This window comes from Neolamprologus brichardi, chromosome 23 (assembly GCF_056152115.1).
Source record: "Neolamprologus brichardi isolate AB-2024 chromosome 23, ASM5615211v1, whole genome shotgun sequence".
NCBI classification, from domain to species: domain Eukaryota; kingdom Metazoa; phylum Chordata; class Actinopteri; order Cichliformes; family Cichlidae; genus Neolamprologus; species Neolamprologus brichardi.
In genome coordinates this window covers 24,042,321-24,057,516 of record NC_142125.1, presented here as the reverse complement: position 1 = coordinate 24,057,516, position 15,196 = coordinate 24,042,321, and the positions used below count along the sequence as shown (strand labels likewise).

The 15,196-nt window shown below is 41.4% G+C and overlaps 1 protein-coding gene across 1 annotated transcript in view; it reads left to right on the top strand.

The window, feature by feature from the left end:
* The window catches only part of ahr2 (aryl hydrocarbon receptor 2), a 94,837-nt gene that overhangs the window by 77,203 nt on the left and 2,438 nt on the right, over window positions 1–15,196 (top strand). Inside the window, exons 3-10 of the mRNA XM_006792856.3 lie at window positions 3,302–3,492; window positions 3,573–3,662; window positions 9,566–9,680; window positions 9,883–10,022; window positions 10,123–10,325; window positions 10,417–10,526; window positions 10,692–10,833; window positions 12,199–13,750. Of these exons, the coding sequence (XP_006792919.2) occupies window positions 3,302–3,492; window positions 3,573–3,662; window positions 9,566–9,680; window positions 9,883–10,022; window positions 10,123–10,325; window positions 10,417–10,526; window positions 10,692–10,833; window positions 12,199–13,750 (2,543 nt within the window). The remainder of the gene's footprint in view (window positions 1–3,301; window positions 3,493–3,572; window positions 3,663–9,565; window positions 9,681–9,882; window positions 10,023–10,122; window positions 10,326–10,416; window positions 10,527–10,691; window positions 10,834–12,198; window positions 13,751–15,196) is intronic.

The following is a 15,196-nucleotide window of genomic DNA, read 5'->3' as shown; positions in this document are numbered from 1 at the left end:
TGCATGTTGACACACCCCACAGTGCTCGATGGGAACTTACTAAAAGAAGCCAATATGCTACCCACAGGTAAACAGTAATCATCTTTGAGCTGAGCTTTAAGCTTCATCCTGCATTTCATCATGCGATCATATAAAAAAAAACGGAGCATTGTAATGCAACTTTTTGTAATGTGGTTTAGCATGTTGTTATTTGTGCTCTGTGGATTTATACAATGAAGCTTTGCATGATGAAAATCACACAGAATCAAATGGTCACTGTAAATTTTCCATGAACAGTCTCCAGACTGTTAACTTACAGATGCTTTTGTTGTTATTTAGAGTCCAGCCATTATCTTATTGTTGTTTGTGCATTTGTTAGTACAGTTGCTTATATAATCTTGTGCTATGTATGAGCAGGTTTGGGCGTGAATTTTGCTGTTAATGTTTGCTTCCTCACCAAAGGTGGCATTTAACTTAAAATCAATGTCATGCTGTATCGTATCTTAACTTATTGTATTGTAAAATATCGTATGATATCACTGTATCATACAGTATTGTGTCATTATCCTAAACTGTTTTCTCTTACCGTGTCAAGATGACTTACCCTTTTATAGCTTATCGTATTTTACGATATCATATCTCACATATCGTACAATATTCTGTCATAATGTATCATGACGTATCTTGACATATGCATTATCCACTTGTAGTGACTTTCACATATTTGATGTCATTTTTATAGTTTTTTTTAATTAATTACTTTTGTCCCAATTAAATAATACTATATCAGAGCTTGGAAGCACCCCAGCATTTTGTAAATTCCAGTGTTAAGTCCATGCAGCATTAATTACAACATTTAAAGAAGAAACTGATTTATATCTTTTACCAAGCTAAAGATGTAGCCGTCTCTGCAGGGTATGTTTCTTTGGCTTTTTGGTGTATTTTAATATTTGTACCAAGCGTTCCATACCTCAGATTATTATGTGTACCAGATCGTTTGTGTGGTCAAGAATGTGTCTTTTGATATAAACTCTGAAATGTAATGCTGCCTCTCTCTCTCTCAGGAAACTCACGCACTGACGCTGATGTGCCCAGTTTAGCCCACACTGGTACATTTCCTCTCCGTGTGCTTTAGTGTGTTTAACCAACCCATCTGGTTTGCTTTTCCTCCGGCATGTTCCTGTCTTTGTACCAGGCAAATATCAGATTATCTGGCTCTGGTGGTATTTTTATGGCTCCAAGCAAACTGAAGTCTTTCTCTTGGAAGATCCCAGTAGTTGGGAAAATGTTCCTGATATTCTCCGTGCTTGTTTTATTTAACCACATATTTGACTTTAAAGCAACTTAAACCAAACAGAGCATATCAAAACTGAATTATTTAACTTTGTGTCAAAAATTCAATAAAAGATCGAGTCGTTCGAATTCTGGCTTGAGTGCTCAAATCTGGTACTTTTGTTGCTTTTCTGACCATAGAGCATCACTAATTTACCTATACTTGTTACAGTGAGTTGATAAATTAGGGAGCTATGTGTCTCCAATGACTATAATTAGAGATATCCACTCTCTATGACATCATTAAGATCCAAGAGTAGAAAAAACCCACCTCTTAAGGACTTCTTGTACTTAAACTGACTTTATTATTCAAAACTTTTCCAATGTTTAATCCACATTGGAGTTGCATTTTTTCCACAGCCTCTAGTTTTGTGCCTTTAATCATTTAGAAGACTTTGCTGAAGGCCCCATTTCAGAGCAAAGTTTGAGCTTGTCAAACATAATCATTGCAGGGAAGAGTTTCTTTCCTAAAAAAGCTCTGTGTGATTTTTGTTTTCAGGCAGTTATAATCCGAGGGTTTTTATCCAGTATCTCTAAATTATACACGAAATGCCTTTATGATTGTTTTGTTGGAGAAGAGGCTGCAACGCAACTCCTCTCGTGCTCTTAGAAAACCAGATCGATCCAAGCCTCTCCGGCAGCTCCCAGGGCCTCTGTCAACCACTTCACATGAGCTCTGTCGTCCAAAATGGCTGCCTCCCCGCTGCGTTTGGTCCATGGGGGGAAACGCCGAGGCCAACGGGTAATTTTGTGGCTCCGTCTGTTATCCTCATTCAGCCTGGACTTTTAACAAGGACGGGGGCTGAGCAAGCCTCCAGGAATTGAATTTCAAAACCCAGTGCTTGGGCTGGGACAGAAGCATTGTCAGTACTCTAAACCAGCAGTCTGCACAGAGTGAAGGCTGCCACTATTATTTTTGGATTAATCAACTCATTTTTCATCTTTAAATCTGTTTCCCCTCCCCCTAAAACCAAAACAATTTCAATTTGCTATATAAAACTTGAAGAATAACAACAAATCAAGAAGGTGAACCTGTGAGATATTAGTAATTTTTGATGTTTAGAGTAGACATGTTGGAGCTAAGGATGTTTTTATAGTTTCAAGATTTAGTATTTTGGAGTTTTAAAGGCGTTCCAGTGCTTGATTCTGTCAAATCACTGTGCTTTTTTAGTGTTGCTCTATATAAAAGCAAATTTGCACAGACCTTTTATGCCCTGTGAGAAAAAAAAACACAAGAGCACCACTAAAAAAACTTTACAACGAGCTCTACAAGACAAGGAAAAGCAAAATACTGTGACGGTAAAACACCAAGGCCGAAGAAAAGAAAAAATATCCAGAAGTGTAAAATGCATATCTCAATATCAGTGCGAGACAAACAGTAAAAACCAACAAACCAACCGAGTGTAGTAAAAACACTCCAGACTCCTTCAGTCCTTCTATCGCCCTTTAAGACCGGCTTCCATCTTCAAAAACCACCTGCTTCCTCCCTGAGGGGGTGTGCTAAGCTGCTTTGGGGCAGTTATTTTTTTCTCTTGTTTTTCTTTGCGATAAAAGCTGATCGATTAGTGCCAGAAAGGGAAGAGAAGGGAGAGCAGAGTTACGATGTTGTAAGATGACAGGAAGCAGGAGGCAGCTCCACCCTGATGGAAAGAGACAGTGATGTTCCGCTTTTGGTGTTTTTCTCACTTCATATTTCATCAGAGATTCTTGAGAAATTTGACAGTTTTGTAATAAGACAGCCAGCTGTTTCAAGATGAGGTCAGAGTCATGTTTGCATCACTTTTTATTTGTTTAGCACGTCTCAAACTGCATTCGGTTTGGCCCTGTGGGGTCTTCTGTGTTAAAACAAAATCAAAAGTGGAAAATAAATCCAACAACAAAGCAAAATAGTCTTTTTTTTTTACCCCCCAAGCAATCCTCGTTGGTGTTTTAAATGTCATACACGTTTTAAAGCTTCAGCAAATTAACCGTTCATCTTCATCACCTGCAGCCACCATGAAGATGGGCCAGAACAACAACTCCAGCTACACCAGCGAGCGGAGCATCATGTTTGGAGGAAACAGCCAGAGCTCGGCGCTGCAGCCATCCTCCGCAACCTCCACTGCCCCCTCCTCCTTCACGACTTCCACAGTGACCTCCATCGATGGGGTGAACTTCTCTGAGGGAGACCTGCTGCTTCAGGTAACGCCTTTCACGTGCTTGTGGCTTATTTCAGACATTCTGATAGAACGAAGATGGTAAAGCTTGTTTTCGATCTCCAGGCGTTGAGCGGCTTCGTGTTGGTGGTGACAGCTGAAGGCTACGTCTTCTACACGTCCCCCACCATTCAGGACTTCCTCGGCTTCCATCAGGTATAAGAGAAACATTATGATCAGTACTTCAGATCCTTGCACCACATAAAAAGTGGAATAAAAATGTCAAAAATGTTCATTGTTATAGTTATATTTGATTTTTTTTTGCATGTGAAAAGTGGTAGGATCTATCATGAAGAATTCAAATGTATTTCCACCTAGCAGCATTGGGAAAAAAAAGCTTTGAAACAGTCTGAAAAGTGGCAGCAAACCAACAAAACGACCGTTTGGACTAATCTAGCTTGAAATTTCACCTTCCATGACCCATCATCCAATAATTCAGGTGGAAAAAACATATGATGAACAGATGGTCAGTAACAGTTTAGTAACATAAAACTGTTTATACACAGAGCTCCTCATCAGGAAGTCAAGAATAGAAATCATAGCAGAAGAAAATAGATACCAAGTAAGAACTCCTTTAACCTTCTCAACCCTATCCCTACCCAACCCTGTATGTTGTTGCTGTTCCCTCATTGCCAAAATTTAACAAAAACAAACACAAATTTCATGTTCCGATTGCCTAAGAGTAGGTTTGGCATCAACCTCAAAGGTTTAATAAACATCTTTAAAAACTCGTGCACACAATAATGATAGGAATTTTTAATAAAATGGAATTCTTGCAGTAGATTTTTCACTAGATCTCTCACAATGGGGTCTAATCTGTTTTTTTATTTGAGTAATAGCCTGAAATTTTATGTTATGGATAAACTTCCAGCAACCTTTTTGTCATTTATGGTCCAGTTTCTGATCATCCCGTCAGGCAACACTCAAAATCACAGAACAAAGGAAAAATCAAATATGTTTAATAATTAATCCCCATCAAAAGAAACCATCAACAACAACCAAGTTGCAGCTGGAGAAGCTGTGTAGTCTTGCTTGCTTGAGGCTGGTGGCTGATAAAGGGGAGATCATAGGTACTGTTGTATGACAAACCAAGAAATAAACACGGGTTTTGTTTATTCAAAGAATCGAAGCTAAAATGTGTGTAACTTCAACCAGGAGAGTATGAAAGGAGCTAACAAGAAGTGGTAGTCTCTCCTATGCCAACCCTAGGCATGCCTCTGTGCACACTTGAGGTGTAGGCAGTTAGCATGCACAACTCAAACATTCTTAAATCAATACCACAAAGCCAGTAATGATTGCCAAGAGTGTAACGCTGATGTGCCAAGCTAAAATCAAACCGTAGCCCAGGGGTGTCTCGCTCATTTTAGCAGCCCGGGGCACATACGCTCCAATTTGGTCTCAGCTGGCCTCAACCTGTGTAACCCTTCACTGTGCAGGTTTGATTTATTTTTACAAGGCAAACATGGGAAAAAAATCAAGTTTTAGAATAAAAAGCTGCACTTTTAAAACTTTAAAGAGACTTTAGTTTGAGTTTATTTTGAAATTAAATCTTATTCTAGCAAGAGGAACAAATACATTTGTATTAATGTCTTGATGAATTGATTCTCATCCAGGTAATGAAATCCCAGAAAGGGATATTTGCATTAAATAACAAGTGATATCGAGATGCTCAGGATTGTCCAGTTGTTTGAGTCGTCTCTGTTGAAAGTGTAACTTTTAAACGTGCCACCGATGTGTTGTTTGCTCGTCCAGCAGCAGTTAGTTTAGTTATTACTTAATGGGTCGTTACCCATACAGTGCTCAAGATCAAGGACCTATTTGTCATTTTACAGCCACATTTCCCTTTTCACAAGAATTACTGTTCCTTCCAAAGTATTTCAGTGAAATGAGATCAAATCATCCTTAATATGACAGTTTGCAAGTCTCCTTGGGATTCTCAGTGTACTTAAACTGGTCCACCCGAGACCCAAGGAAAAACAGTATCTTTCAATGGGCTGGGGCTCAGGAGGATATAGCCAACCAGTAACCTGTGAACTGCGACAGATTCTGATTCTGAAATTGAAGGTTTTTTTAAACGACCTAAAGGCCTGACAGTGAGGCTAAACCTTTGCACATAACTTGTCTTTGTATTTTAGAGTAAGTCTGTCCTAAATCCGAAGGCGGGCCGTGTTTTTCCTTTGATGGAGCAACAACGGTCAGTTTCCAGAAATGATCAAATCAGCTGGTAAAAAGAGAAGACTGCATGCAGAAATAAGTTTTTACTGCACAAGAACCTGTTTCCACTTCAGTGACCTCCTGAACTCTGATGTTCCTCTTAAAAACATCCTTTAACAGTACACCGCCACAGTTTTTTAGCCTTTCATCTAACAAGCAGTGGGTTTCAGTTCACATTTGTTGTCCATGAAAGTCAGGTCACACAGATTTCAATCTATTGCCTTCTTTTTTTCCTCACAAACAAGGACTGCTTGTAAATCCTAGAACAATCTTTTGACTTTTAATAGCTGATCAAAAACACAACAAAAACCTAACAAGGAGTATTTGACTTAGGATTTAAAATCAATCAGGGACTCACATTTAGAGATGTTGAAATGTTTCACACATGACCAATTGATGTAACAGGATCAAAAATAGTATTTTTCCAATTTTCAAAGTAAATCAAACAATTTTGCATTTTGTTCACAGTCACTTGTGATGCTTTGACTTGAATAAATACCTGCAGCCCCACATGGCATGCATGGATTGGTCCAATTGAGTATCAGGACCAGCCAGGGTCTGGCTGTGAATCATGTTTTCTGCTGTTCTTCTACACGTCCTGCAGTTCAGTCGTTGACACAGATCTTAGGCGTAACATATACGTTGGACTCGGTTAAATCCTTTTGAATCCATTCAAAGATTACAGCTACTTCAACCTCCATGTTCCCACACAGCCTTGACCAGTTTATAATAGACAACTCCACCTTCATAAGTCGGTCTCAAGTCAGTCTTTTTCTCATTTTGACATTTAGGTTTTTTTTGTACTTTGCTTGTTCAGCGAGTGAAATTCAGTCGCGTTAACATCAGCAGCAGCCAGTAAAGACATATTACTGGTGGGTACACCACACTTCTTTAAATAAAGCAGGAGAAATCATGGACTCCACCTAAGATTTGGCCATAAAATCCAGTGACAAGGCTTCAGTGAGTCTTTTTCTCAGCTTTAGGTTCCGATAAAATAAAAACATTTACCATTATAGGTTTTTTGTCTTTGCTCATATAGATAGTGCGTTTCAGTCACACAAACGCTTAATCTAAATTGGGATTTTGGAGAAACCCACAGCTGGTTGTGATTCGGATTCTTTCCTTTGACTTTAATAAATACCTGCAGCTTAATCAAGGTCTCCAGGTTGTAATGTTTTGTGCTCCTTTTCTGCACACCCTACAGGTCAGCTGATATAGATGGATTTCATGAGTCTAAAGTGGGCTTTTTTTGTAATGAAGCAGCTTTTGTCTGACTAAACCCTGTACTCCACCTAAGCTCTCAGATTTAGAACGGCTCAGGACGGTCAGGCAGGGTATAGTTAATGTGTGTAAACTGGCCCTATGGTTACCAAGCCTTAGAAACAAGCCACGACTCAGCAGTAGGGACATGACATTGTTGTAGTTAGACAAACAGCACTACAGGTTTTTACCCGACTTGTTTCAGTACATCCTAAAAGTTACATCAGAAACATTAACATTTAAAATGTGACTTTTGAAAAATAAAAAAGTTGCTTCATCACTTCTTAAGAAAGATTTATTTTTTAAAGTTTCGGTATTTCGAATGACTAAGTAGTCGAGTTGTGTGTGAGTGATGTGTCTGCGTTTGTTTCTGTGAGTATGCGTGCGTGCATGACAACTGCTTTGTGAGCGGTGAACTCTTGACTTATAAACAAATCCGTTTGAACCGGGGTTAAAGATGTAGTCTGTAGTCTGGGAAGAAAAAGCACAAGCAAAAGAAAAAAAAAACCCTAAAAAATGTTGCCTGGAGAGAGTGCACGTGGTAAACAGCCCTCACACACACACACACACACACACACACACACATTTGAACACTCGTTCATATGCATGACATGGTCTGAAGTGGGGCTGCAGATCAGGGCAGGAAACGTTTTGTTTTGGAGGCTGCAGTGACTTTTAAAACCCCAACTCACCAGCTGCTTCAACTGTTTATGACTTTATAAAGTGTATTTATAGAGCAGCTCTGAGTACAGTCATGGAGGAGACAAAAGAGGAAACAGACGTGAAGAAAACATGGAGATTACTGTAAAAATCAAGGGGCTGAGTATTTCTCTAGAAAAAGCCACAAATCCTCACTTTAGGACTGCTTTGTGCACAGCGAATCCTCATGAGAAGTTCGAGGCCATTTTTCAGCGTCTCTCACAAAGGAGGGTTTTTTGTTGGGCTTTGTTTGCTGAGGTGTGGCTCTCTCAGCACCTTGCTCCTTTAGCAACAACAACAGCGCCTCTGTTTCCAGCCCCGTCCATCAGCTCTGACTGCTGGGAGCATTATTCGCTCCACGTGTGTTTACACCTGCATCATCGCTCTTGAACGCACCTCGGCAGGACAAACACTGGAAAGGTGGGAAGGCGTAGGACCGAGTCTGTGGAACCATTATTTAATATTTGTCGTTCTCAGAAAGTGACGTCCTTTACACCTTTTGTTAGTGCAGTTTGTGAGCCTGATGCTCACGAAAACCAGGATGGAGGTCAACATTGTTTACGTTTACTCAAAAAGCTTTAAAATAAAGGCAAGCCCACCTCTGCTTTCTGTCTCACAGTAGCCACAATGGTAATGTAATAAGTCACACTCTACAAAAATAAAATGTCAATATCACTATATATAAATTCAAATCAGGTGTATGCATTTAATTTAAAAAGTTTTAAACTAGCTTTGGGTGGTTGTTTAAGTGTATTTAGTCAGATAAACATGCAAACACATTTGCACAGAAGAAGTGTCTAAATTTCCTCCACACTGCTGGAGGTACTTTTACGATGTGATTAAGAGTCTTTTCACAAGTTAATTTTAATGTTATTGCGGTTTTGTATCGCTTGTTATTTCACACCTTTATTTAAGACATGTGAGGGTCATTTTCCTGTGTTGTATTAACAAAACGGGGTTGGGGACTTTTTTTTTTTTTTTAAGGTAACTTTAACTTATGGTAACTTCATTCTATGGGAGAAATATTTTCAGTCAAATGTAAATATGTACTGTGCAAAAATATTGCACCACCCTTCGTTTCTTTCTGTTTTGCTTCCAAGGAGCCAGACTGTTTTTTAAGGTGGCCTTGAGCAATAGTTTATCCAGACTTCCTGAAAGCAGAAGTCAGAACAAAAGGCAAAAAACATCCAAATAAGATTCCATCAAGGAGCCTGGAGAACTATTCCTGAAGACTACTTTTACTTTTTTTTAATTAAGAGTTTTTGATTACCTTTCTGGTGTTTTCCATGGTGATTTTCCCTGCGTTGCATTTGCAATTTAACATATCATAATATTATAGTTTTTTTTTTTTACCAATTTTTTTGTTATTTAATGAGAGAACAGAAAAACATAAAAATGACAATAAATTCATGCAAAAGAGATAAACAGTTAAAAAACAAAACCAACTACAAAACCAACCAAAGAAGAAGAAAAGAGACTGCATAGAGATAAAGAACTAGTAAAACTGTTCTCACAGTGATGTGAAATCATAAAGGAAATGGGTGAAACTAGTAAAGAAGACACAAAGCAACTGCAAAAATATCATGAAATGATGTAAAGTGAGTGGAAAAAATAAACAAAACAAGCAAAGTGAAAAAATCAAAGACATAAAAGCACTGTAGGAAAACTAGATGGAACAAGCAAAGGAGAAATAGGACATTGGACCAAGAAGAAAGATGATGGATTGTAAGCGCAATTGATAAAATGAAGAAATAAGCTTAACTGAAAATATTTTAAAAGGTTAAAAAAGACAAAGCACTAGATGTGAAAAGCAACCGCTTGTGTCAGAGGAAAGTTTTGAGGGTGATTCGTGTCGTTAAAAATATGTTTCTGCTTCCTGCTTCCAGTCGGACGTCGTCCATCAGAGCGTGTTTGAGCTGATCCACACAGACGACCGAGCTTTCTTCAGACAGCAGCTCCACTTCTCTCTCAACCCAAACACAGAGGGCGCCGACGGCCCCAGTAAGTCTGCCCACACTTCACAGTGATCACACCTGTCCAGGTGACCTGCAGAGGAGGAGCCAGAAACATGGCCACGTCTCTTTGCTGCTGCAGTCTACATTTTCCAGTGTGATTTTGTGTATCTGCGGTGCTCGTTTTAATTCTTTTGCGTCTTATTGCTTCGTGTAATAATCTAAAGATGAATGTTTCCTCATCGCTCCAGGTGACCAGAGCAACCCTGAGATCAGCAGCAACATAGTGAGCTACAACCCGCATGCCATCCCTCCAGAGAACTCGTCCTTCCTGGAGAGGAACTTCTGCTGCCGCCTGCGCTGCCTGCTCGACAACTCGTCTGGCTTCCTGGTAAACACGCACACCAACACGCCTCACTGCACCGGGATCCACAAGATGTTCCTGGCCTAAAGGGAGGTCTTTATTCTTAAAACTGTGTGCTTGTCTTTAGGCTTTGAACTTCCACGGCCGCCTCAAGTTTCTCCACAATCAGAACCACGTGTCGGAGGACGGGTCACTGGTTCCTCCGCAGCTTGCTCTGTTTGCCATCGCAACGCCGATGCAGCAGCCATCCATCCTGGAGATCCGCACCAAGACTCTCATGTTCCAGACCAAACACAAGATGGACTTCACACCCATAGGCGTCGACGCAAGGTAAGGCACAGAGAGCTGTTTGAATCTCTCACTGAATGTCTGAATGAAGCTGTGGCGCTCAAGTGAAGTCTGGCGTGTGTTTCGTCCACAGAGCGAAGCTGGTTCTGGGCTACTCCGAGATAGAGATCAGTAGTAAAGGCTCGGGCTACAACTTCATCCATGCTGCCGACATGTTGTACTGCGCAGAAAACCATGTCAGAAGTAAGTCTGAAGCTCCGCTCGGTTTACAAAAGGCGAAAAATGCCAAAATAGGCACAACCGGTTTTAAATTCTGTGTGCATCGCTTGGGTTCCATAACTGAAGAAATCTGTTGCTATCTGCCAGCTGCTGTGCAGCAAAATCTAAAAATGACACGTCTTCTTGCAGTGATGAAAACTGGAGAGAGTGGCATAACCGTCTTCAGGCTGCTGTCCAAGGCCGGCCGGTGGGTCTGGGTCCAGGCTAACGCCCGGCTCATCATAAAAAACGGGAAACCCGAGTTCATCGTGGCCCAGCAGAGAGCTTTGACGTAAGTCTGCTGACTTGTTTCCTCCAGCAGGAACATGAAGAAGAATTCATTAAAGCCGCAGTCAGATGTTTATCTGCTGCTTCACAATCAGTTTGCTTTGCTTTCTTTCTTTTCTTCTAGTTCACTTTTATTTTTTGGTTCAACTCTTCCTGTTGGTTCCTTTCCCTTGTTCCTTGTTTCCTTTCCTCTCTGCGTTTTTTCACTTCTCGTTTCATCCCCTCATCGTGTACTTTATGCTTTCGCTACTTGGTTCCTTTATTGTTTCCTCCCTTTCCTCTGTTTCTGACCTTTTCTCTTAATTCTTCCCTTTTTCTTGTGTCCTTAATCTTTCCTCCCCTCGTTTTCTTCATCATTTCTTCTCCTCTTCTTGTTCCCTTCGTTATTTGCTCTCTTGTCCTCGTTTCCAACTTTGTTTCCTCTCCTCTTGTTACTAATTGCTCCCACTCCTCTCCTCGTTTCCTTTGTTTTTTCCTGTATTTTCTTGTTTGTTCTCCTTGTTTACTGTCTTTGCTTCCCTTGCTTCCTGTCATTTAATCTTTTTTCTAGTGTGTGATTTTCTCTTGTTTCATCTCCTTGTTGTGTACTTTATTTTCTCTCCTCTTCTTAACTCTTTCACTGTTTCCACTCCTCTCCTCATTTCCTTTGTTTTTTCTCCCATTTGCTTGTTACTTATCTTTGTTTACATATTTTTTCCTCTCCTTGTTTACTTTGTTTTCTCTTCTCCATTCTTGTATCTGTTTTTTTTTCTTGTTTCATCTTGTGGTTTCTTTCATTGTTTCCTTCCCTCTCTTGGTTTTTCCTCTTATTTCCTTATTTCATTATGTCTTTTTGACTCCTGTTTCCTGTTTTGTTTCTTTTCCTCTTCCTATTTTCTTCACTGCTTCCACTCCTCTCTTCCATCCCTTTCTTTGCTTTTTTCCTCACATTTCCTTGTTTCTCATCTTTGTTTACATTGTTTGTTTCCTCTCAATATTTCCTGTCCTTTTTTCCTTGTTTCCTCTACTCCTCTTTCATTATTTCCTTTGCTCCTTTTGTTTCCTTTGTTATTTATTTTCCTGTACTTGTTACTTTCATTATTTCCTCTCCTTTGTTTCCTCTCCTCTCATCTGATCTCATTTCCCTGTGTCCTTGGTATGTCATTTCTTCTCTTATTTCCTCTCTGTGTATTCCCTTTGTTATCTCTCCTCCTTTCCTTAAATGTTCCTCTCCTCTCCTCAGTTTCTCTTCTTCCCTGAGTCCTTCATGTTTCCTCTCCTTATTTCCTGTGCTGTTTCCTCACTCTCATAAAGACAGAGGTGTTTGGCTCAGGAAATGGAAAGCTTGTTTTGGACCCAGTGGAAAACTCACTCATGTGTTCACCTGCAGAAATGAAGAAGGAGAAGAGCAGCTTCGCCTCAGACGTCTGCAGGTGCCATTTAACTATGCCACAGGAGAGGCGCTGCTGTATGATGTCACCCCCAACATTGAGCCCCGTGACCCGTGCTCCGCCCCCAAGCAGGGGAAGTTTGACAGTGACGCCATCAGTCGCGACTCCTTGCTGGGCTGCATGCTGAATCAGGACCATTCGCTCTATTGCGATCAGAACAGCGCCAACACCCTCAGCAACCTCAACGACATGGTCTTCGGGGATACCAACGCCACACTCAATGTCCCCGGAGACACGGAGCCCAGCCCGGCAGTGGGAAACGTAGTGAAAGCAGAAGCCACAGTTCAGGAAATCATGGAGTCCCTGCAGCAGATCTTTGGGGACGGTGAGCTCATCGAAAGCCTGCACGTTGAGCCTGATGAGCTCAAGAGCTGGGAGAGCACGCTGTTGCAGATGAGCTGCCACGGTGGGTTCGGCGACGACCTCAGCGACATTCTCAACAATGACATCCTGTCTTACGTGGAGGAGCAGCTGCAGAAGGATGTCGGACTCAACCTGCCGCAACAGATTGACGGCATCCCAGCCTGCCTCTCTGGTTTGGACCAACTTCAAAACCAGGATCCAGATCAAGGCGGGGAGCTGAACTTTGACTGGGCTCTCGAGACGCAGACCCAGCTGATACCCAACGGAGTGCAGATGGCAGCGGTCCAGCAGACGATGAAACTGAGCCACATGGACTTTCCTCAGCCTAATTCTTCTGGTCCCAATGGACTGACCTTTAACAACGTCCTGCCAAACAGCTTTCCTCAAACACAAAGTCAGCTAAAGGCCAGCAGCATGGACAACAACCTCGGAGCGTTCCCGCTCAGGCAGCCTTCAACCAACCCAGTGCCTCTTCACATGATCCCAGCCAACCAAACATTTGGCCTCCAGGACCAAAACAAGGAAGGACAGTTAAATAATGTCTTTACCTTCCAGGGCACCAAGTGCAGCAAATCAATGTCACACCAAGCAGACAGCTGTGGAGAAACATTTGCCTCCAATATTTCAAACAAGGCTGTTTTCTCTTCATCACTCAGCTGCATGCAGAGCCACTTCCCTGTACAGACCCCAAACGGCAACAGTCAGAGGCAGGTGTGGCCTCAGCAGCAGCAGCTGATCACGGGTCAGCAGATGGGCTCTTTCCAGAGGAACCCCACAGACATCGGCTCTCTCAACAAGTTCATGACTCCAGAGACTTCTAATCCACTTCCTGTTCAGCAGATCTTGGAGCAGTCGCCGGCTTCTACAAGCTGTATGTACAGAAATGCCGCCCCAGGACTGCCTGTGAACGGCGTGCACCACAGTCAGCCGAGGTTGAACCCGGCCCCCAGTCAAATTCCCTCCAATCCCTCCTGCTTTTACCAGGTCGGAGAAAGAGCCATATCAGGAATGGCTTCGATCCCAAATTTGGATGAGGCCTCACTGTCCTGTCAGATGCCCACTGGTCTGAAACCGAACGGCCTGCTGGGGCAGCAGAAGCAATATCTGAACTTCAGTGAGCAGACGCAGGTAAAGAGCCAATTCAGCAACATTAATCTTTGTAGAGCTGTGAAGTTGAATGGTTTGAGGTTTTAATACTGATGCCGATATTTGGTTATTAATCTGGCAGTATCTTTTTTGTCTTTTAGACACACGAAACACAAACAGACTTCCCTAAAATTTGTTGTGGGGCATTATTTATGAGTCCTTACTAAGATAATAATTCAGTTTAAATCCAATTCAATTCAATTTTATTCATATAGCACCAAATCACATCAACATCATCACTCAGTTGAAGGGTGTTTCTCCCGTCTCTTCTTTAGTCTGCATTTAAAAATGTCAATTATCAGTGGTTATAAATGCTGTGTATCTACAAACAGCTAATATTGGCCGATATATCCTGATATATTGGCACCACTGATATATCGGTCTGGCTCTAGTAAGATGAATTTGGATCATAGATGCTGTCAGATTGTGTTCAGATGCATTTCCATTTTCAAATTAAGTACAAATGTAAACAAATCCTAACATCAGAAGATTGTACTGTGAAGGAGGACTTGGAACTTTGACAGCTAGTTTTTGGTTTATCTCTGCGTTTTCAGGGTTATGAAGGGGGTTGAGTTCCAGTTAACATGTGCCACCTACTAATCAGTCAACAGATGTGCAGTTCATAGTTGTTTACTGGTGGATCTCATGGCACGTCCACACCAAGTTCTACCTCATGATACTCGTGTACATGAAGACCTGTAAATATTCACCCCTGGCAACCGACTGATAAGGACATTATAGATCATATTTTTGCAGTTTACCGTGAAGTCATATCAGTCAGCTCACTTTGCTCCAAATAAAACTTGAAGCATTTAGCTCCAGGAGCCCTCACACACTGTCAGTGAGCTTAGGCTCCAGGTCTGGATGCCGGTGGTCTCAGGCGAATGTCAGCTGATGGATTTTTGTGAGTCAGAAGTTGAATTATTTTAACTCACGTGAATGTGGTTTCGCCGCTGTTCACATCACCTGGTGTTAGTTTGTTTCAGTTTGTCTTTATCACAAACTCATTGTATGTAATTGCAGCACGAGATGACCTTTCAAACAGTTTTTTAACAACTTAGCCAGTCCCAGCTGTCACAGGGCGGCAGGTGAGGGGCACCAGCTCAGAAAGACACACACAGCTGTTCACACTCATGTTCACACTTACGACCAATTTAAAGTCATCACTTAACTCAGCAAGCACATCTTTGTGGTGTGTTTCTCAACACAGGGGCAACTACAGTAACACTTTCTGGTAAAACACTGCCCCCTCGTGGGGAAAACTTTGCAGCCTCTAATTACCATGTGCTATACTTTTCTCCTTTAGAATCTACAACTGTTGTCTTATGTGATGTATTTTTATACACATGACTTTGGTGTATCTGCTATAGCTTATAATTGCTCACAGAGGGGTCGATCAGATGTGTTCTTGACACAGCTAGAAATTTA